The 23,494-nt window shown below is 39.9% G+C and overlaps 1 protein-coding gene across 1 annotated transcript; it reads left to right on the top strand.

The window, feature by feature from the left end:
* The first annotated feature begins 3,517 nt into the window (after positions 1-3,517).
* Positions 3,518-23,050, top strand: kifc3 (kinesin family member C3). Its single transcript, XM_063005029.1, has 21 exons — positions 3,518-3,535; positions 3,720-3,828; positions 7,018-7,157; positions 11,337-11,535; positions 11,667-11,797; positions 12,429-12,494; positions 13,047-13,181; positions 13,813-14,040; positions 14,482-14,655; positions 15,493-15,771; positions 15,883-15,994; positions 16,185-16,360; positions 16,441-16,545; positions 17,040-17,170; positions 17,721-17,844; positions 18,304-18,433; positions 19,082-19,311; positions 19,699-19,851; positions 20,106-20,250; positions 21,313-21,359; positions 22,319-23,050. Exons 1-21 carry the CDS (start codon positions 3,518-3,520, stop codon positions 22,331-22,333), a joined length of 2,847 nt encoding a protein of 948 aa, XP_062861099.1. The 3' UTR covers positions 22,334-23,050.
* The last annotated feature ends 444 nt before the right edge of the window (positions 23,051-23,494 follow it).

The raw sequence follows: 23,494 nt of genomic DNA, 5'->3' as shown, positions 1-23,494 counted from the left end.
GGTATCTGTCAGCAGCGAAAGACAAAATTGAGTGTGCTAAATCGGGAGGAAAATGGGGAGAAAATTTGAACCCATTCACTGCATCTTTCTCACCTGTTTAAAATGTATTTTTTGAAAGCAGTGTGTGATAGTTTTGTTCACAGAGAAGCTGCTCCTCCATGTTGAGGCGTTCACTTTGATGGTGTGTGTGTGTAACCCAGTTACTGAGCAGTACCACAGCGGGAGGCGTGTGTGTGTGAGTGCTTGAGTGTACCATTTCTAACTAGCCTTGTCTGTGCAGAAAAGTGAGGTCAGTGTTTTAGCTTTCACTTAAACAGATTAAGCCTGTTAATACACAAACAAAATTATCAGTACATAAACAATTAGCATGGAAAAGAACAATTGGTTTTTTTTATGTGTATAATTGTGATAATTATAGGAAGAGTAATTATAGGAAGAATGCTCTCCTTTAGGCTGTGTAATATTAATTATAGTTGCCTATTACTTAGAATTAGCATTGTGATTATGCTTGTAGGCGTGGATCATGCTAGGAGGTAATAGCGTAGATATGTGCAAGTTACAGGTTTTTCAGTACACCCAGTAATCTGTGTGAATGTGTGAACATCCTTTTATGAATGTGATTGTCATGTAATGGTTACAGTCTGAAGCATACCTATACCAAACTGTAGCCTAGTGGTTAAGGTACTGGACTAGTAATCAGAAGGTCGCTGGTTCAAGCCTCACAACTGCCAGGTTGCTGCTGTTGGGCCCTTGAGCAAGGCCCTTAACCCTCAATTGCTCAGACTGTATACTGTAATTGTAATGTAAGTCGCTTTGGATAAAGGTGTCTGCTAAATGTCAAAAATGTAATGTAAATGTAATTTTTTTTTCTTTTGCGTTGTCCCAATTTGGATACACTCAATTTTCCAGTGCACTCTGGTGACCTCTGCTGGTTGCACAACAACCCTTCTGATTAGCATATCTTCCCTGGCACTTGTGTGAAGATGCGACATCTTTACATCTTGACCTCTTTTCCCACCATATTTCCCAATGTTAAATCATTAAAATGTGGGTTTAATTTTTAATGCCTGATTTACGCTACTAAAATATTTTACAAATTGCAGCTTTAAAAACGTTTAAATAAACATTTTCTGCATTTAAATTTCTGTTGTTAGACTAAATATATAATTTTATCATAACATAAAATGATTTCAGCAAAACATCCCACTCTGCTGGACAGGTTGGAAACTAAGTGCACTGATCGGTAAAAATGTAGCTTTCTGTCTGTGAGCTTGTTTAATATCCCATTCCTAACACATGAGCACTAGTATGTAGTTGCCATCTCCACACATGTCGGCACTCATGCAGAGCAGTGGCTGAAAAGGAGGAGCTGAGCTGGTTAAAATATTTATTCCTCCAGCTGATGGTAGGAAGGATCATGGGGGGATGAAAAAAGGAGGAGGGGATTGTCCAGAGAGCTGTGATGCTGGATCCCATTTCTTCGTTACTAAGGAACAGTGTTTGAGAATTTAGTGCATGAGAGTAAGGTGGGGGGGAGCCGGTGAAGCGGGTGGTAGTGTGCAATATTGCTGCTGATGGTGTGTGCACACAGAGAGACAGACAGACAGAGTGAGTGGGAGCGCTGGTGAAACTGGTGGCAGTGTGGATTAGTGTTTTTTGCTCTTCATGTTGATGGTGGCATGAGGAGAGCCAGAAGGCTACAAGAGGGGTAAGTCTATACTGTTAGCCTTTAGCTCCCAGCTGTCATAACTGTATTGTGTGTTAGCGTGACTGCTGCCAGGGTTATGTTCCAATTTTTTTTTTACAAACAAGGGTATTCTCATAGACTTTTTCTCAAATGTGCATTAAATGCACAGTGTATACACCCTACGTGTGTTTGTGTGTGCATGGGACAAAGAAAGATGTACCATACGCAGGATGGCGACAGTCAGCTTTCTATACACCAGTGTGTGTGTGTGTGTGTGTGTGAATAATTGATGCCTTAGGCTGATAATGAAATGCTGTTTGAGGGCAGCAGATCTTCAGTCTCTCACCACGGCTTGTTAATTGGTTATTATATTACACAAAAGACGTTCATATTGCTTAACAGTGATACACACATGGCAGATTGAAATGCTTATTCCTGCATGAATTGTCTCAGCATGGGCTCAGCACACATGTGCCTGCACAAAACAGGCAATGCAGTAAACGTTTCTACACTTCAAATTGCAGGCTGTCAGGACTGATATAGCAATTGAAATGCAGTAGTTACAAATACTGAAGTCACTAAGCTTTTCTATTTCTAATGCAGTACCAGAGAATCAGCAGTGACGTAAGGATCGCAGTCTATGGTTTACAGCGATGAATGATAATCTTGAAACAAAAGAGTGTGTTTCATTTAGTTGTTCTTTTTAAAATTGTCATCTATTTTTTATTTGGGTTTTAAAAAAAGGTTGTGGAAGCAGATTGCCTATTTTTGCAAAACAAATCCATGTAGCCACTTTTATGCCGACCTTGGCAGAAGGTCCTTATGTTCTTTATAGATGTGAATGAATGAAGGACGGATTATGATCTTGACTTGTGGTGATTCATCTTTGGCAGCAGAGCTTTTTTGTCAGATTGCAATAATGAAACTGTAAACACATTTTAAGTTACTGGGTGCTATTTCACACACACCAGAAGTATCTGGACACCTGTCAACCATGGCTTGTTGGACAACCTATTCAAAAACCATTAAATGTCAGCTCTGCTATCGGCCAGCCAGCCTTGATTGGTTTTTTATAATAACGTATGAGTTTTAATCTATTTAAAACACAGAAATCATATGTTTTAGATGGTGTTGGACCCACAGACTTATCAAGAAATTAATTAAAAGTTCAAAATGTTTGTCTTTATAAAGTATAAATAAAAAAAGGTTTCATTGCTATAAAATAATCTAAATCATTATCTCAACAGCTGAATCAAACAGCTTAATCATGTCTAGTTGAATGTTAGAATATCAGCATTCTCATTACCATCAGTGTCAGATAAATCTCTGATAAAGCAGTGCTGGTAGGTTGAGTGGTTTAAGTAACAGTGTGTACAGCAGATTGTCAGCTTTACATTCCTCAGACGTTAGAGGTACTGCAGTTTAACACCATGCTTACCGCTACTGCTTCCTCCCTGCCACATGGCCACTGAAAATTCAAAATTAGTGTTTTTTTTTATTTAGTGTAAGAAAAATGATTCTGTGTGTGTAATTTTAAAAGGGATATTTTCACTAGAAGTATACTTCATAACAAACACTAAAGCAGTTGACTTCATGTTTCCCCCTGACTGAGTGTGTGTATGGGCTTGTGTATGTGACCTTACAAGCTTCCATTCATGACATTTATAGATTTATGGAAAATGTTCTTACTATGTGAGAGTGTGCGTTTGCCTGTGAGAATTTGTGTGTGTCTGTGAGTGCACATGATTGCCTGTGAGAGTGCATATTTGCCTGTGAGAGTGCCTATAAGTGTGTGAGAGTGCATGTTTGCCTTTGAGAGTGCTTGTGAGAATGCGTCCGATAGTGCATGTGAGAGTGTAATCATCTGAGAGTTTTTAACTGTAAAATTAAACACTGTGTGTAAATGTAAAGCATTTGAAGCATTTTTTTCCTCTCTGTAATAATAGCTGACCTAGTCATTGTCACCTACAGGTGTGCTATTTTATGTAATCCTTGAGCCTTAAAGTATTTCCTGTCTCCTTTTTGCCCTTAGCGTTACGCTCTGCACGGCCCGGCGGTCATGTTTGGCACGAGGAAGACGTGGGACCTCGGCCACACCCCTTGCCTGCAGGAGCTTTGGAATACGGATATTTCATTGGACGGTGAGCCCTCTCACGTGGTTTCACCCAAACCTGTACTGTGACATTTCTTTTTTAGATAGCAGAGAGAGTGTGTGAATGAAAAAGGGTAGGGAGGTGTGTGTGTGTAAGCTAACCAACCCACACAGTCAAGGTGGAAGACTAGAATGTAACAGGAAGAAAAGCTATGGGACTGAATGGAGGGGAAACATGCATACTAACACCAGGTACAGAGAGGTAAAGCTTTTTAGAGACAAATATGTCATTTAGCTGTGTGTGTGTGTGTCTGTGTCTCTGTGTGTGTGTGTGTGTGTGTGTGTGTGTGTGTGTGTGTGTGTGTTTTCAGCTGAAATATCCAAGGTGACAGTAAAAACCAGCTTCATTCTGGTTGTCTTTTGGTGGGTCTGGTACCACACACAAACACTGGGCATACAGTGGGATTACACACTGGAGAAAGCTCCAATCTATTGATGAATATCATCTGTGTGGTGGAATAGGAATACCTTACCAAAAGAGTAGAGGCTGTTATAGCTGCAATGAGGGGCCAACTCCATATTAACGCACATGCTTTTAAAATAGCATGTATATCAAGCTCATGGTCAGATGTCCATATATTAGTGATATTTCGGTGTAATTTTTCTTTTCTTTTTCTTTTTTAATATACAACTGTCTATCTTGGGGCAAAGTGGGAACATACAACCTACAGAGTGACCATTTAAAAAAAACTACAGGGCAATTTACTGCAGCCAGTCCACCTTTTGCATGGTTTTGGGTGAAAACTACTTAGAAACAAGGGCCAGTGAAAAAATTTAAACCCCAGACCTTGAAGCTGTGTGGCACTTTTATCACCTGTCATCAGATACTTTAACATCAGCAGACCTGATTATTTTATTTTATTTTATTTATTACTGGTCAGGGTGATGACGGGTTCGTATCTCTCAGGATACACTGGGCGCAAAGCAGGAATACCCTGGACATTGTGCCAATCCATCGCAGGGCAGTTTTTTAAAGTCTGATTTTTTTTTGTGTGTATTGGTGAGTCTGTGGTACTTGGTATAAAAGCTGGAGAGCATTGGTGTGGGCCAGTTGTTTTTTAGCCTGTGTCCCGGAGCCCCACTCGGTGAGCTCTGGTGGTACTGCAGTGAGGTAGTTAATGTAAATATAAACTGTAATAACCCCTAATGTGAAATTTGTATTTGTTAATCACTAATATGTAATATGGGTGATCTAGGTTTGAATCGCTTAGCCATGTGTCTACACTGACATGGTTGGCTATTTCTGTGAGAACGGGGTTGGTCAAAGCCCTGTGATGAATTGTTGCCCTGTCCAGGGTATTCCTGCCTTGAGCCCAGTGTTTCTTGGTGATACCGGGCTCATATATGTTAGGATATTTACATGTGGGTGCTTGGGTCTCAGTGGTACCCATGAATGTTCGGGACAGTTGGTCATGTCTGCAGCTGCTGTCTAAAGTAAAGTCACATTTGAGCCCCTGAAACAGTGTAGTGGTAACAGAAAGAGCGGAACACTTATTTTTCTTTGGGTTTTTTTAATACCTGGGGCTTGTTAGGTATGGCCCTCATTGATTAGGGTAAGAAATAGAAGAGTGATACAGCAGTGTAATTGGATACAACTAGATTGGGAGAAAAAGGGTAAAAATGCAGAAAAAAATCGAAAAGAAAATTATTTTGTAATCAAGTGCAAATGCAGGATTAAGCCCTTCATTGAGCAAGAATTTTTATTTGTAACTTTCCTCTCCTCTGTCTCATATCCAGCATCAATAAGCCTTTAAAACTCAGACTTTTAGATGTTCATTAGTTATCCAGCAGGAAAACCCTGTCAAATATAAACAAATTTAGTCTTTGTGTTTTATTTGTAAATGTATTAAAGATGTAATCTTGTGGGTTGCAAAAGCTTTTGCAGTTATTTGGTTAGGCTTGGAGGGGTAAGTGGTTATAGACAATTCTAGACGGAGGTTTGATTGTTTGGGATTTATATAGTAATTGCATCCGGGTTGGATGTCCTTTTAAATGTTGAAAAAAAGAAGTGAGAAAAACCAGCTGGTGCAGTTAGATGGTTGATGGCGATCCCAAGCGTGTGTGTGTGTGCGTGCGTGTGTGTGTGTGTTAATATTGTGTATCTGTAGCCACTGATCAAATGAAGTTTCTGGTCAAACAAAAATCCGCCTTATTGACTTCTTGTGTGTAGTTAGGTTTGTTCGATCTCAGTGGTGATTGTAAGACTGTAGAACACGGTACCTGTTTGAACACACACACACACACACACACGTTGGGTTAATGTATCACCTGCAGTCATGCTTTATGTTTAGCCAAGCTTATCACGCAATGCTTGCTTTTGCAGCACCTGCAGGACCTTGAATTAGTTTCTGTGGAAACAGAAAGGCAGACTAATAGGAAGGAATTACATTAGTACACACATTACACAACCAAAAGTATTTGGACACCTCACAATCAGCATGTGTGGCATCCTAAGTACTCCTACCCCACCCTTGCTGCTAGAACAACTCTTACTGTACTGAGAAGGTTTTCAAAAGGGCAGTTCAATGCAGAAGTGTGTTTATTAGTTTATAAGTTAAGGTTAGTGCTCTGTGCATGCCTCCAAACCAAAGTCAATTTGTGTCTGTTTCAGGGCAGTGGTAGCTCAGTGGTTAAGGTACTGGACCAGTGATCAGAAGGTTCAAACCCGAACACCACCAAGTTGCCACTGTTGTGCCCCTGAACCAGCCCTTAACCCTCACTTGCTTTCATTGTATTCAGTTACAATTCTAAGTAACTTTGGATAAGAAGCACCTGCTAAATGGGGTAAATGTTTACAGAGCTTGCTTGTGCACAGGGTCATGATGGAGCAGACCGCTGAACAATAACAACAAATATAGAAGCATATACAATATTTTATATTTTAAAAGGGCTGTCTACATACTTTTGGCCATATAGTGTAATACAGTTTACATGCACTTCATTAGGTACACCCATCTTGTGTCCAATATTATATAATTACTGTGGGTATACAATTATTGATTGTGTTAGATACATCCCTCCTCACCCAGGATCACACAGTGGTGGAATTGTTGATTAAAAATTAATGTAGCAGTACTGAGTCATTTGTTTATACAATATATCCATAATGAATTAAGCCAGTTATCATATTAAAATGCTATAACCTTACCAAGATAATTCTGTGTGTGTGTTGGTCCAGCAAGCTCAGTGGATTTGCTAATCAGCGATGGTGAGGAGGAAAGCTCCTTCCTGACACTGCCCAACTCTGTCCGCCAAAGTCGCCGCTTGACCTTTGACCTGACTGAGCCTGCCCTTTCTGACCCTCAGCTGCTAATACAGGTAAAACTTCTTTACTGACCTGCCAATGTGATCTGCTGAGCACACGCTGCACGATTCCCATATTGTCCTCTAAATCTAATAGCTTTTCTGACTGGTACCACTGGCTTTAAGTAACTGTTCTTCAGTGCTTGGAGACACTGAATTGTCCATGACTGTGCTTGATATAACCTTGTGAACTGATGAATGTTGTGTAATGAGTAACTACCGTTCCTGTCATGAATGTAACCAAAGTGTAAAACATGACATTTAACGAAATCTGCACTAGAATGATGGTACTGGGATGAGGGACTTCCAATAACGTTTCTTAAAGAAATTTAAGTAAAATCTTCAGTCTTCATCAGTCTTCATCTTCATCTTCAGTTTCCCTTTGCATACAGCTGTTGTTCACCAAACCACACTGTAACACAGGCTCTCCATTTTGTCAATAACATCTCCCTTCATGTACCGATAACGGTTAAATTTCCTGACAAGCCCGAACTTGCAAATAAAAACACTCGGTACAAGTTTATACAAGTTAAAAATCAGTAATATTTTATTTACGTTTAAAAATAACTCAATTCGTTTCTCCGCCCCGTCAGCCATGTTTTCTGTGAGAGAAGAGCGCCCGACCCGCAATGAATTCTGGGATTGCCTTGATCACTAAGGCAGCGTCGGACGCTCACTCGTTCTTAAGCCAAAATAACATTGAAATAATAAGATGCCTCAGAAGTGAGGATTTTAAGGCATCTAGGATTTGGAACAGCCTCCTTCTCGGGAGCGCAGCACAGGATGACGTAAAATGCTGTCTATGTAGACAGCTCACTAGCTTTTCAAACACACCCATAGGCTAGTGCATTAGACTGCTGCTCCACCTGAGCACCCCTGCGTTAGTTAGAACTGTGTCATTATGTGTAATGCCTGACAAAGGCTTGAGAAATTCACTGCTGGTTTGACACCAAAGGTGACACCAAACCAAACCAAAGCTTTTGCTAATAATGTTTACTGTTAGGATTTAGATTTTGTGTTTTATGGTAATTCTGCTAGAACACACATTGTGCTGTTATCTTTGACGATATACAAGGTAAAAAAAATTTCAATAAGCATCCAGGGATGCCGCTCCTCACTGAGTCACTGCATTGCTTTATAAATTCACCAGTCTCATCTATTGTTGTTAACGTGACTGGCCAAGTCCCACCTGTAAAGCGACGTCATGTTAGACCTCACCATGACTTCGAACATTTGAGGGTGTGGCAGGCAAAAAAGAAACAAATGAACACAGCCTGCAGGAGGGTATATGCAGAACAATGCAGGAAAATGTTGTGGCAAGCATATCACTGAGTGTTACTGAGTTAAAATATATTTTATCTTTACATGTGGCAAAATACCCCAATAAAACAGCTCTTTTCAACAGATAGAGTTTAATTTAATTAATTTAAGCTTCTCTTTTAAGAATTTCTCTTCAATATTGATTTGATTTAAAATCCCACAAATTCTTGCACTCTTAAAAAGGTCCATGATGATAAACATGCTTATGTTTATGAAAGAAACTTGCTGATTTTCCTCCAGACCTGTAGTTAAGTGCAAAACGGTTACAAATCTGTGTTCCAACATTTCTTTATCTTTTTACGCCTCGTTGCGATGTGACCTGTACTGGAGATGAATACCTGTGATTTATTTGAATACCCTTTAACACAATGTACCAGGAGTGCTAAGCTGTTCCTGAATAGGTATTGAACTGGTACATGTGGGTGGAACTAAAATTAGCGCTGAAAATGTTCAAAGGAAAAAAAAAACACTCCTTAGAACTGCCATCTGTATGACAGCGGCTTATGACACGGCAAACTTCAGCACTGCTTGATTTGCTTTTAATTAAAATCTTTCATGTAGCAATATATATATATTTTTTTTAAACTATGACTACAAATCCCTAAAAAGTCTTATTACTTTCTAAATTGCAGTTTATGACTGTAGGGCCTTAAGTTTTAATATACCCTATTCTGAAACTGCATGGTCTTTTATAGTATAAGCTTATTTACATTGGACCACTTTTATATAAAACAAATGCAACCTAAAGCATTTGTGTCTGCTAAGACTGGCACATTTTACCGTAGCAGCATTATAAACACTGATATTAGAGTCTGGCTAGCAATGCTAAACTGCATTGTAATAGGCAAAACATAGATATTCTGAGTAATTGTTTAGTCTGGTCCCAAATCTCTCTTTTTTTTTTAAAATCTTATCAGATTTATGTCAGTAAAAGACCTTTAACCATTCCATCACCACTCAACCAGCATGCTGGACTTCATCTGTATTCTTCTCTGTATAATTGATCAGGCTGAAAAACTTGAATACATTCACATTACGTTCACATTTTTGGCATTTAGCAAAGACCTTTATCCAAAGCAACTTAATCTGTGACAGAATTGCATGCAACAAACAGCTGCTGCTTGGTGAAGGTGGGCTGTGAACCAGAAAAGCTACCTTTTGATCACTAGTACAGTACCTTTTATTATAAGAAATGATGTAGAAATGAGGCGAGGGGAAACGAGATCAATTATTTTTACTCAAATAATTTGGGACAGAAATTTTAAATGAAATCTAACAGTTTAACTAAACTAGACAAATAGCTAAATGTCAGACATTGGAATGAAATCAATAGCAGTTGTAATATGTATGTATTTCAGTTGTATTTTCAGTATATTGGATGTCTGTTCCAACATGCTGTATTGTAATCTTTCTACAGTAAACATTTAGTTGTGTTGATGAGATCATGGTTGATAAGATGAATCCAGTCTCTCTGTTGATTTTGAAAATACTGATTCAAAAGCTTTGAAGTCCACTTACTGCAGGCATTTCCATTCCTTTCCATTTATTTACACATCTTCCAGATAAATAAAAATGTGTGGCAACAATAGTTTTATTGCTAAATGGAACAAAAGCAAGTTTGCTTGCTTCCATTTAAGTACTAATCAAACAATGGACATTACTGCTGTTACTCATGTTAGCTATTTACGTGCTCATGACATGACTTTTAATAAAAGCTTTAAACCCAAAAACTAGTTTTAGCCATTTATTAAGGACGAAATATAAAATGTGAGCTTTGTCTTACTGGTCCACCTTAAGAGCAGTCACTACGGTGAAGCACCATATCCAAACCCAAAATAAATCACTTCATTTTCGTTAATCGCTTTACCAGGGTTGTGTCAGGTCTAGTTTTTTTCCTCGGGAATCACTGGCCCATCACACAACTTAGGCCATCCCAATCCCAAGAAACAGCTAATCATGTCTGTGTAGCCACCCAAGCACCTAAAAAATGGATCAGATCTGAATTTAGTTATCTTAAAGATGTGATGAATACATTTAATACAAGTTTGCTGTTCAATGCACATTTAGTCGTGTTACCACTTTGTCGTTTTGTTTTTTTATTTTACCCTTATCAAAAATCTGCCGTATTTTTGCCAATTTAATCATTCATAATTCTTTTTACCCTGACACTCCTCATATATTGCTTGGTCCTCATCAGTACCCAGTATTGTACTGTTCAGTGTAACAGTACTGTATTGCTGTTTGTTAAGCATTCACATAATTATGTGGTCATTTCTTTCTAACAATGTAAATGTGAGGTGATATCCAACTACAAAACTTTGTGGTTCTTTTTATGTGCGTGTTAAGTGTGTGTGCGCATAAGTGAACGAGAATGAACTGGGCTCTTCAGGCCAGTGTCTTTATTTTGCTTCATGTCGGTCACATGATCCACACATTGTGTTCTGTTTTCACTGTGTGTTTGAATGTGCATTGACTGTATGATCAGAGACAAGGGCATTGACGTGGGACGCTTGTGTGTGTCAACAATGCAGCTGGGTCACTGTGTGTGTGTGTGTGTGTGTGTGTTTACACGCTGAAAGATCCAGCACAGTGTAGAAAGGTAGTGCTAATCAGAATGGGATGAACCTCTGTCCAGCTAACCAGAGGCTACAGTGCAGTCGATTTCTTTGGCTAGGTTAGAGATTCAGTCTGTATGAGAATGTGATGGTTACATTTTATGGTGCTCAGAATTTTTCTTTTAAGTAGATTAAGGGAATTGTTTACATGTGTTTATGCGTTTTATATTTATATATTATGTATATGAACTGACACATTATGACATCTTTCACACCATGTAGTTATATACTTTAACCTGTTGTGTTGTTGGTTTTGCAGGCGCTGCAAGAAAAAGTGTCTGAGATCCAAGCTTGTTTATATACTGAAGACTCCAGCAGACCACTTCTACCTCACATATACACACAAGAGGCCAATCGAGACCACCAGAACCAAACAAGAACAAACCAAGAGCATCGAGACACTAACCAAGAGCCACTGGAGCAGCAGAGCCAGCTCAGCCAAGCTGGCTGTAATGCAGGTATATTCATGTTGTGTGTTTTGTCCTGGACCTGTTGCAGATAAAGCCACACAGAAGTTTCCAGAACTGTGTGTGTCTGTGTCTGTGTGTGTGTGTGTGTGTGTGTGTGTGTGTGTGTGTGTGTTTTGTAGATGTAAGGAGATTGAGTTCAGGATCCCAGTTGGCACAGGAACCTTCTGTTACTGTTTCAGAGAGGAAAGCTCATCCTTTGCCTCATCTACAGACATACCAGCTTGCTTTTATCTCTGGGCTGCACACACAGGTAAACACTATAGTCTCTTGCTGAGGAATTTGGCAATATATGGTTCCCTTAAATGATGTTTGTTGTAACTATTATCAAGTTTAATCTCTTAAATGCATTTATGGTATTACAACATTAAAGCAGTAGTAGGAGCTTCAGTAGGCTGTCAATCACAATCGGTAGGTAAAGGCATACGTTTAGGGTGGAAATTGGCAGATTGTGGTCTGCAGCTGATATTTTTTAAGCTGTGTCCACAAGACAATGAAAACTTGAAGTAGTAGTCTATTTTGCTCATACTTAAAACATCTTTGAATTTCACAGAGATGGCTTAAATTATATTATTGTTACTGTTATTATTATTATATTGCTGCACAATGATTTGTGCAGACTAAGAAACAAAATAGAGTAATAAAGTGGATCTCCTGTAATAATAAAGAAACCAAAGGCACAAGTGGCAAAAACGTGTCAGGAAAAAACTCAAAATAGCAACCTCTCCTCCTCTGGCAATGCAGGGGGCACAGGGGACTTTATATAACAGGACAGGTGAACTGTACAGTAAATAACAACAAATACATTCATCTTCAAATAATAAAATGAATATATTTTGCATTTCTGCTAGGTAAATACTTTTCTTCATGCTTGTTTTTTATAGATTGAGGAGCTGGAGAAGAAACTGGTTGACCGGACGCAGGAGGTGGAGAGACTGCGCTCAGAACTGGTGAGAAAGAGGGGAGGGGGGGAAGGGGTACAAGCAAAACAGAGATACAGGATGAGAAAAACAGGACACTGTGAAATAAATGGAACTCTGGTTTCAGAGATGATGAACAGTTACAGTGATTCATTATCGAGCATTATTAAGTATAGTATGGAAGACTTGCTCAGATAATCTTCAGCCATTTAATCATATCATATATACGCTGAATGATATTCATTACCGATTGCAGGACTTAATGAAATTTACATCAGATCATTATCTTTTGTCAGCCAAACAATCGAAGCTCTAATATATATAATGTTAAAGTTGAAATTGATGTAACTTTATTTAATAGGTAATGAAAGGCTAGTTACCACTGAAAGCTCCCATTGTTTGTTCAGTAACAAGGAACCATTATGAGTACACTTGTTGTAGGAACCTCACACCGGGGACCTGTTCCCAGTAGCTTCTGTGACATCATTCAGCGTTACCAGAGCCTCTGCGACTGACCTAGATTACACTATGAGGAATGCAGTCCATCAACACAATTCATTTACTGTGTGTACATGTGTTTAGGGGGCGACAGACCTGGAAAAGCAGCTGGAGCTCCTGGAGAGCGAGAACCAGCGACTTAAACAGGAGCTAAAGGCCACCAGCTACAGCCATGAGTCTCTATCACACACCTGCCCCTCCAACTGCCCTCGCAGTCAGGTACAGTACACACATCCACACAAGTCCTTTTTCCTGTGTGTGTTTCCTTATTTCACATGCCTCTGTAATAAATTACAGATAAGCAGATCTACATGCTGCATCTCTAAATACAATCTTTCCTAAATGTTTTAAAGAAGCAGTTTAGTGGCACTTGAGTGGCATAGTAGTCCAAGTTAGAATCGAAAGTATAAAGACTGTTTAATATGAAAGTTTGTGATGTGTTTAAATATTTACAGTATGTGTTGCATTAAGCTTTATGGTTAGCCGTCACCTCATGATGTTCTTTTTTCGGTTACAAGGAATTGGCAAAGTTTGAGTCTCTAGTTCTGACCTGTTTTAAAAAATATTGACTGAATATTATTTCAACAGGCAAGCTCCCCCTTAGTGATTTTGATAGACATCTTCAGATCACAGACACCCTTTGTAAAAACTGTAGCTAAGATCCAAAAGTGGTCCAATGGGGTATAGTCCCTTATTTCAGCTGAGAGGCTTTTCTCTCTAAAAAATCTAATTCTCCTTGTATTGTGGGTGCTTATGATAAAACTATGTTAGGGAAAAATGTCCAGGAAACAATCAGCAGGATATAACTGATCCCATATCAGTAAGATCTGTATGTGTCTGTGTGTAATAGGAGGCGTCGGCCTTGCAGGGGGCGCTCTCTCGGTGTGAGGAGCAATGTAGAGCGTGTGAACGGCACATCACTGAGCTAAAGCAGCAGCTTTTGGAGAGGGTACGGACAGCAGAGCAGCTGCAGGAACAGCTGGGGGTGGCACTACGAAGCAAAGCCCAGTCAGAGGAGCAGCTCAGACATGCAGAGGAGACACTAAGACAGCACACTGCAGCGCCCCCACAGGCGACGGTTAGTACCGAATACACACATACCACCTCAATAAGAAGGTGAATTGCTAACATGATTCGGCATAAAAGTCAAAAGCCAAAGTTTCTGGTGTTTAAAAATTTGTCAATGCAAGATTGCAAATAATTCAGGCTTTTTGCCATTTACTGTACATAATAATGTATTACTGTGATAAATGCAGCCACATGGGCTAAGGAGTGCTATGGAAAACCGTTGCCATCCTAACACGGTCCAACACTGCATCAAGAAATGCAACCTGAAACTCTTTTACACAAAGAGAAAGCCATAAATCACTCTTCAATTGCAGATTACTACATCAGTTGTACTTACATGGATGTTTAAGATGTTTCCCATAATTTTTTAAGGGTTTTTAGAAAGGTTCTTCACCTTCACTGTGATTGTGTTTCTCTTGCACATTTCATCTCCATCTTTCTCTCTGTACAGTATGTAAGCAAGGCTGTGGAGGCCGAGTCCTCTCAGTTGAAGCAGGCTCTGGTGGAGGCTCAGGTACGTAACCAGGCTCTTGAAGAGCAACTAGTGGTCCAGAGGCAGCTTCTTCAAACGCTCGAGCAGCAGCTGCATGACAGCCAGAGAACCAACAATGATCTTCGCAAGCAGGTAAAATACATGCACACTCCCCACATTGTATTTTATTGCTTTTAATTTTGCCACATTGATGTTTCTTAGACAAGCATCTATTATCCTGCTTTCTCTGCCATTTATAACTATTATTATAAGCTATATTTATATATGTGGGGAGCTCGGGGGGGAAGCTATAAATTGCACTAGCCCACTACCACTGGGATCCAGAGTTTAAATCCCCAGAGGTGCTGTTGGCCGGTCGGGTCTACATGCAAACATGATGGGTTATGTCCTTTATTCTTGCCTTGATAAAGCTGTGGTAAAACATGAATATGAAATGGGTAAAAAAAAATAAGAATAATAATATGAACTACTGAAAGTCATGAGAATTTTGGATGAATATTGGACCATTTAAGTTGTACTATTGGGGGTAGCACGGTGGCAAGTGGGTAGCACTGTCGCCTCACAGCAAGAAGGTCCTGGGTTCGATCCCCAGATGGGGTGGTCTGGGTCCTTTCTGTGTGGAGTTTTCATGTACTCCCCGTGTCCGCATGGGTTTCCTCCGGGTGCTCCGGTTTCCTCCCACAGTCCAAAGACGTGCAAGTGAGGTGAATTGGAGACACTAAATTGTCCAAGACTGTGTTTGATATAACCTTGTGAACTGATGAACCTTGTATAACGAGTAACTACCGTTCCTGTCATGAATGTAACCAAAGTGTAAAACATGAAGTTAAAATCCTAATAAACAAACAAACAAGTTGTTCTATTGGTCTGTAGAGTTCTTGAGTATTTGTAACTTCACTTTGTTAAAAATTGCTTGATTTGAGTAAGTGTTTGTTTAGTAGCTAATTTGTACATGCATGTGCTTCCCAGCTCCTGGTGCGCGAGGCTGAGATGGAGCAAACTCGAGGTCAGCTGGAGGCTGAGATCCAGAATCTTGAGGTGGAGAAAAACCGGGTGATAGAGGAGGCATTTATCAGAGCCGAGAGTGAGATGAAGGCTGTACATGAGAACCTGGCAGGAGTCAGGATGAATCTGTTAACATTGCAGCCAGCTCTAAGGACTCTCACCTGTGATTATAACTGCCTCAAGAGACAGGTTCAGGACTTCCCGTTCATGCTGGAGAAGGCTATTTCTGATGCTAAGCAAGAGGTACGTTTCTCAACTGAACCTGCCTCAAGAACTATTTTGCCACTGTGTAGCACTAAATCATTAAATGCAGCCAATGCTTAAAAAAAAAAAAAAAATAACATCTTTGTGTAGATATGCCATATGATTGAAAAGGTAAGCAGTGTCAACCAGGAGCTGCTGCGCAAATATAAGAGGGAAATGAACCTGAGGAAGAAGTGCCACAACGAACTGGTGCGACTCAAAGGTATTTTTTCATATATGTACCCTTAAAGCTCCCACCCTGCTAAAAAGCCCAATCTGCTCCCTTTTTCAGAATGTAAGCGACAATCCCGCACACATTTTTGTTATTTATGACCTGATGTCTATAATAATTAAAAATGCAATGTGGAATATTTCACTGTCACTGTTTTTCTCACTGCTTGTTATTTCCACAGGAAACATTCGTGTGTTCTGTCGAGTGCGTCCCATCTTTCAGGATGAAGCAGAGACCAATAAAACTGTGGTCACCTTTGACCCTGAAGATGACGCCATGCTTTATCTCTCCAGCAAGGGCAAGCTCATGAATTTTGAAATGGACAAGGTCTTTCCACCTCAGGCTACACAGGACCAGGTCAGAAGTCACTTCAACTCATGCTGCTTATCTCGTCTTTACTGTTAAGTAACCTTACGATTTCTGCTCTGATTGGACAGGTGTTTCAGGAGGTGCAGTCTCTGATTACATCCTGTATAGATGGCTATAACGTGTGCATCTTCGCTTATGGACAGACAGGATCAGGAAAGACCTACACCATGGAGGTAATCCTGGTGAAAAACCTATGATTGTATGAATAGGTTGTTTTTAGGCTGTATGTTGTACCATAGTATTTTGTTGTCGTAATTATGTCATACTTTTTCAAACCATTGGTGTTAATATGGAATTGGCCCTTGACAGCTTGCATTTATTCTCGAAAAGCTTTCCAAAAGACTTTGTAATGTTTCTCTGGGGATTTAGAGCCATTCAGCATTTGTGAGGTTAGGTGTTGATCTTAAATTGAAAGGGCTGACTTGTAATCGATGTTCCAGTTCATCCCACTAGAGCTTAATGGGGTTGCAGGTGCCGACCAGTGGAGTCCCTCCTCATCAAACTGGTCAAACCATGTCTTTATGGACCTGGCATGATGTCATAATGGAAGAGAAAAGGGCCATCCCAAAACTGCTGAGACAAAGATTAAATTATAATCAGTAAGAAAAGCTAGCACTGACTCAGAACTGTGTGTTTGTGTGTGTGTGTGTGTGTGTGTGTGTTGCAGGGTGTTCCTGAGAACCCTGGTATTAACCAGCGAGCTCTACGCCTGCTTTTCTCAGAGGTGTCTGAGAAGAAACATGACTGGAACTACACCATCACTGTCAGCATGGTGGAGATCTACAACGAGACGTTGCGGTGAGATTTGTTCCATGCCTTTGATCAGGATAACATACACTGTATGGCCAAAACTATGTGGACACTTGGACATGAACTTGTTATTCCAAAACCGTGGGCATATTGTTTTGCCTACCTTTTGTGGCTATAACTGCCTCAACGTTTCTGAAAAAAAGTTCTTCCTTTTGGCCATAAATTGTATATGTCGTAGTTTCAAAGAATTAAAGAATAATTAAGAAATAGAAGTTATTGTAGAGTACAGTTGGAGTTATAATGATTTTGTTTGTGTTTAATGTGTTTTGGTCCAAAAACAAGTGATAAAATCATCAGTTGGTCCATTTGGATTGGATTTGGCTATAGAAATGAACTGTTTTTACATTTCACAACGATATTTCATTGGCAATGCCTTCTCAGAAGTCACAAAGGGAAATCAGTGCCTCATGCCATTTAACATCTAGACAATGAAATCAAACACCACACAACTAGGAAAATCAGACCACTAAAATAGTGTAGCAATGCCAGTGATTTTTTTGACAGAATTCCTTTTGTTTATCCTCCTTTTCCTACTCAGGAATCTGTTGGGAGCTGACCACAATGAAAAGCTGGACATTAAGATGTGTCCTGATGGCAGTGGTCAGCTGTATGTACCCGGTCTTACTGAGTTTGCAGTGGAAAGTGTAGAGGACATTAACAAGGTGAGAGATACACTTACCATCCAGTTTGAACATTATGAACACAGATTCAGTTGTGGAATTGTTCGAACAGCCAATCTTGTGGCAGCAGCACAATATATAGAATCATACAGACGCTGGTCAGAAGCTTCACTCATGGGCATTTGGGTGGCGCAGATGTCTATACGCCAGCTCATGTGCTCTTAAATCTCAGCTGTGGTTTTGATAAGCCTGTGCCCACTGTAGCTTCAGATTCATCTTCTTGGCTTACAGGACAGAAATTACAAATGGTTTTCTGCTGTTGTAATCCAATTTGTCTCTAGGTTTGATGTGTTAGGCTACATGAGATGTTTGTTTGCTCATTACAGTCTTTTTTTTTCTTTTTTACTTTTTTCTTTTGTAAACTAAACTAAACTGTAAATAATGTAGAGAAACAAGCCTATGGTATGAGGAGTTATCCATCTTAATCTTTGAACCCTGTAGGTGTTTGAGCTGGGTCACATGAACCGGGCGACAGCTTGCACAAACCTGAATGAACACAGCTCTCGCTCTCATGCTCTTCTCATCATCACTGTGGCTGGTGTCAACACCTCTACTGGACAGCGCACTAGAGGTAGACATGGACTCCCCCTGAAAACACTGCAAAATATTACGTCTAGGCCCACTTTTTAATAGCTCTGGTTCTGAAAATTATTTGCCAAATTATTTGCCCAACTGGGTATTTCAGAAAGTTTTTAAATAATGGATTTAAAGGTTCAAACACAAACAGGTGATGCTAAACCCTGTTTAAAGCTAAACTGGAAAACAGTTTGGACAAATGATAATAATATTGAGTTTGTGCTGATAACATAGACAACAAAGTAGCAAGGGCAGAGGCTTTTTCTTGCAAAGCAGCCTCTGAGCCCACAGAAGATCTGTCAGGGCTTTTCTTAATGGTGGTTCTTGGATTACATCCGTCCATACAAGACAAATTTCCTTATAGTGTAAATGAAAACATTTTTTCCCCAACCTTAGCAAGAGAACACTACTTCATAAACCATGTACAAGCATGTTCAAAGTACACTTGTTTGTATATAAACACAGTGAAGTCTTATGAGGAAAAGTGAGGCCTTGTCACAAAGTTTATTGACATTATAGACCTTTCCGCATCATTATTTCAATAATATACGTTGCTGTAAGTATTTTTTGGCCAAGCAGATTGTTAAAAAGCATAATACATTAATAAAAAAATTGTATTTCATTCATGTGTGTGTATGTACAGGTAAACTGAATCTGGTGGATCTGGCTGGTTCAGAGAGAATCTCTAAATCAGGAGCTGAAGGAAGCCGGCTGCGCGAGGCTCAGTGTATCAACAAGTCTCTGTCAGCGCTGGGCGACGTCATTAACGCACTGCGTTCACGGCACTCGCACGTTCCTTTCAGAAACTCTCGCCTCACGTACCTGCTCCAGGACTCGCTCAACGGAGACAGCAAGACTCTCATGCTGGTGCAGGTGTGTGAAGGCTGATCTACACACATTCACTCTTCCCTAAACACACACATTTAAAAAAAATAATCTGGTGAACAAGTTGAAACAGCATGTGAACTGTACAGAGACGGGCTGGCTTGTTTACATTCTTTTTGCCCGTCATTGTAGACATGCCCCTGCGTTTGGGTGGCACAGCAGTAAAGTATAGCCCTGTGGTCTTTGGACTTCAGTGGTGCTATCGGTCAGTTATCAAAATGCCCACAGGATGCCTTTATTTTACAACAAAAAAACTATCGGCTTGGGTTTTTATTTTAGTGAGTAAGCAATTGTCATGCTTTGATATGGAAATTTACTTTGTTTTTTACTATTGTCTGTCTGTCCTTCTGCCCTGCTTTCTTTATGTCCTGTTAGGTCTCTCCTCTGGACAGTAACCTAATAGAGTCAGTCTGTTCCCTGAAGTTTGCCCAGCGTGTTCGTACAGTCGAGCTTGGTATGTCCTCTAACTCAAGAAGACTTGCCGAAAACTCCTCAGCATCCTCATCACCAACCCACGACAGTGTTGAGGTACACATGCACATTAATTAATAGTATTAATGCCATGTATAACTGACTATATTACAAAACACCAAATGGTTAAAATTATGTGGACATCTAATAATGGGCTGGTTTGAATGTTTTTGTTGTAATTCTCAGTAATAGCCAGTAAAACTTTATTGACAGTTTTATCAGCGACCGATTTTTAAATTGACCTATTCTGCCCTAACACTGCCATGCATTTACTTACTGAACAAACAAAGTTACATTTCTCTCGCACACAGCTGGACTCTCCACCTGTGACTCCTGTGTCGTTAGCCACCTCTAGGGCGAACAGTATGGGCTCCTCACTGTCCTCCTCACTTTCCTCACTGTCAACATCTAGATCATCCAGCACACGCAGAAGGTCCCAAAGCCAACAGGCTCCAGGTAAAAACACAAATACAAACTGCTTTCACGCTCAGAGCAACTTTTAGAATAGGGACAGTACCACCAGTCTGAGAGCTCTACCACAATTCTCAGATTGCTTTAAGTTTAATATAATGAAGCTCTAAAGACATTGATATGTGTTATATACGTATGTGTTAAAGGTTGGTGAAAAGATGACATTCATGACCCGTTTGAATTAATGACATGCCGTTTAAAGATGTTAATGACCAACAAATCAATTGTTCCGTTAATTGGTGGGCCAGTGATAGCTCAGTGGTTAAGGTACTGGACGGTTCAAGCCCCGCCACCACCAAGTTGCCACTGTTGGGTCCCTGAGCAAGGCCCTTAACCCTCAATTGCTCATTGTGTTCCGCTCACTGTGTAAGTCGCTTTGGATAAAAGCGTCTGCTAAATGCTGAAAATGTAAATGTCATTTCAACCCATTAACAACAGCTGACTGTTGATTGTGGAACATCACCATAGGCCCTTTGTAGACACAACAGCCTTTACTCCTCTGAGTTTACTTCTCACAAGATTTTGTAGTGTAGGAATTGTAGGCATTTGTAAGGTCAGGCATTATTATTACAAAGAGGCCTGCCTCTTAGAAAGGCACTTCATGTCAAAGGTGTTCAGTGCAGTTGAGGTCAGAATTCTGTACAGGCCACTGGAGTTTCTCCACACTAAACGCATGGACCTCACTTTGTGAGCTGGGGCACAGTCATGCTGGAACAGGACAAAAACAATGCGTTCAGCACTCGTAACTGCTAAATAATTAGACATTGTGTCGACATATAGTATATGACCACATTATGGGACTGTGGTAAACAGAGCATAGTAGTTATGGATCTGAAATAGATTAAGCTCTTAACTGCATTTTAATTACAGTAAATGTAAAATGTATAATTGTGTTGCATGAACTTATAAATATCCTAACAATGTAAGCCTTACATTTGACCTTATACATAGAGGTTAAATGGGTCTAATGGGTTCCTTCTTTTTCTGGTGCTCATCTTCTGGTCTGCATTGTGATTGGTTGCTCTCATCTGATTGGTTGGTTTGCAGACAGACAGGTAGACAGAAGCAGCCCATTGGTCGTGGACAGTGGGCAGGTAGGTTTTATCTGATTGGTCTCTCAGCATGGGAAAGCTTGGCATGGCATCGGTGTCACCTCTGCCCCCTTAACATCATTTGTGCTAACTCTGAGAAGCTGTGTGAGATGTAGTGAATGTTTATTTATATGGTCTCATTGTACGTACGTACGTGTGTGTGTGTGTCTGTGTTTGAGAGAGTGAGAGACTGGAGTGTATGCTTTTACACCTGCTTTCTATAGCTGAGCTGTTCTTGTGATGACGTGCCATCAGCTTTCCATAATAGTTTGTGACTATTATGGGCTTCAAAGCACATACATACAATCATCTTCAAGGGTTGAGCTTCTGCTTTTGTCTAATGAGAAGAGCTGCCGTTCTTCTCATACTTTGTTGGGTTGGGACTTGGTAAAAGTATATACATTTATATGCAATAGTTTAGGTTTTTATTCTCATTAAAATATATGCCTTTGCAGACTTGAGTGCATGTACTATGTATTTGCTGTTTATCACATTTAAAAGAATAGAACAGTAACTATGTTGTGTAAAACTTCAGCAGGAAAAATTTTGATGTAACCGCCCTGACCGAGTGCTTAACCGACACCATTAGCTCAGTGGAATACGGTTCCTTCTCATTTCATACAGCAGTCATGAGAATCCACTGCTGCCTGGTGTAAAAGAAGCAACCAACAACAATGTTGTCGAGGGAATCGTTGTTAGTCTGTTTCCCTCCTCAGCCAGCATGTGGGTGGTGTAAGTGGCAGAGGAATTATAATACGAATTTGGAAGTGACTAAATTGTGAGAAAAGGTGTGTGGGGGAAGTGCACAAACACAATGCAAAACAAAACATATTGTATAAAAGTCTGTCAAATGTGTTGAAATTGTGATTATGCTCGTCTTGGGTTTGACTGGTGGTTTGTTTGACCTCTTGTACACAGAGCATTCTTTTAATTCAAGCTTTGTTTTTTTTTCCTCTGTTCAGGACGATCAAAACTAAACACATGATGCTCCGATGAAGTGAGTGTGCTACAACATTGTCCTTGTGCACATTCCACCCACCGTTTTTAATACACAGGGCTGAGATGAACCAAACCGGCAAATCCGGGTGACATACACCCTCTGTAAGATACTCAACTGCCCTGTTAATGACTGAATTCTTTGATGCTGCTTCTGAGAAGTGAAGTTCTTAATGTCACAGTGTTTATGGACCCTCATGCACTTTAGCGCAGACTGATCTGACCACTTACGGTGTTCATAATGGTGTTGACTTTAATTGTGTATTTTCTGTGTTTTGAGAGAGAGAGAGAGATCCTGCTGTCAGTTTTTTCGTTCATGGTGCACCGTCCTTTGTATTTAAAGCCGAAGAACAAAGGCACACTTTCAAAACAGCATTCTGTGTAGCAGTGGTAATAAGCAATAACACAGGCTTACTCTGGCCTCTCTGGTAGGTTTAGTTGTGTATATTTGGCATCCGTAACGCAGAGTGGTATAGGCTTTATGAATTAAGCATGCATTATTACAATCAGATCAGTAGTGGACTAGCTCTCGTTCAATAGGACTATGCTGTGTCTGTACCCACAGTCAGAACTGAAATGCATAGCTGAGACTGAACTGTTCTTGCTGTCTGTGGGTTTCTGCTTGCTTCTGTTCGTGTTAGTATGGCTTTGTATGCATATTTGTTTTGTACACTTTTTAATAAATGCCTTAAACATAATCGTTCTTTTTTTTAACTTCAGTTTCCACACAGCGTTTGTGTTTGAGTATATAAAGTTGGCTTTTCTTGTGTATTAGAATTAATTGTTTATTTACTAAATCGAACAGTTAGGAATTAGCTGTACACAGTGAAGGGAAGAACAAAACTAATTTTGTTTTCATTATTTAATATACTTGCAGTATGAATATCCTCTTTACTATTTGGACAAAAGTATTGTAACACCCCTTTTAATTACTGACTTCATGTGATTTAGCCACAGCAATTGCTAACAGCTGTAATAAATTAATGATATAAAGAAAAGTATGTGCTTCTTACTTTGCAGCAACAGTTTAGGAAAGTTTTTTTTCCTATTCCAGCACGACTGTGTCCCTATACACAAAGCAAAGTCTATAAAGACATTGCATAAACTGGAACATTAATTGAGACTTTCTTAACCCAACATCA

Source organism: Trichomycterus rosablanca, chromosome 11, assembly GCF_030014385.1.
Source record: "Trichomycterus rosablanca isolate fTriRos1 chromosome 11, fTriRos1.hap1, whole genome shotgun sequence".
In the NCBI taxonomy this organism is placed as follows: domain Eukaryota; kingdom Metazoa; phylum Chordata; class Actinopteri; order Siluriformes; family Trichomycteridae; genus Trichomycterus; species Trichomycterus rosablanca.
The sequence above is the reverse complement of the archived record's forward strand: the minus strand, read 5'-3'. Positions and strand labels throughout refer to the sequence as shown.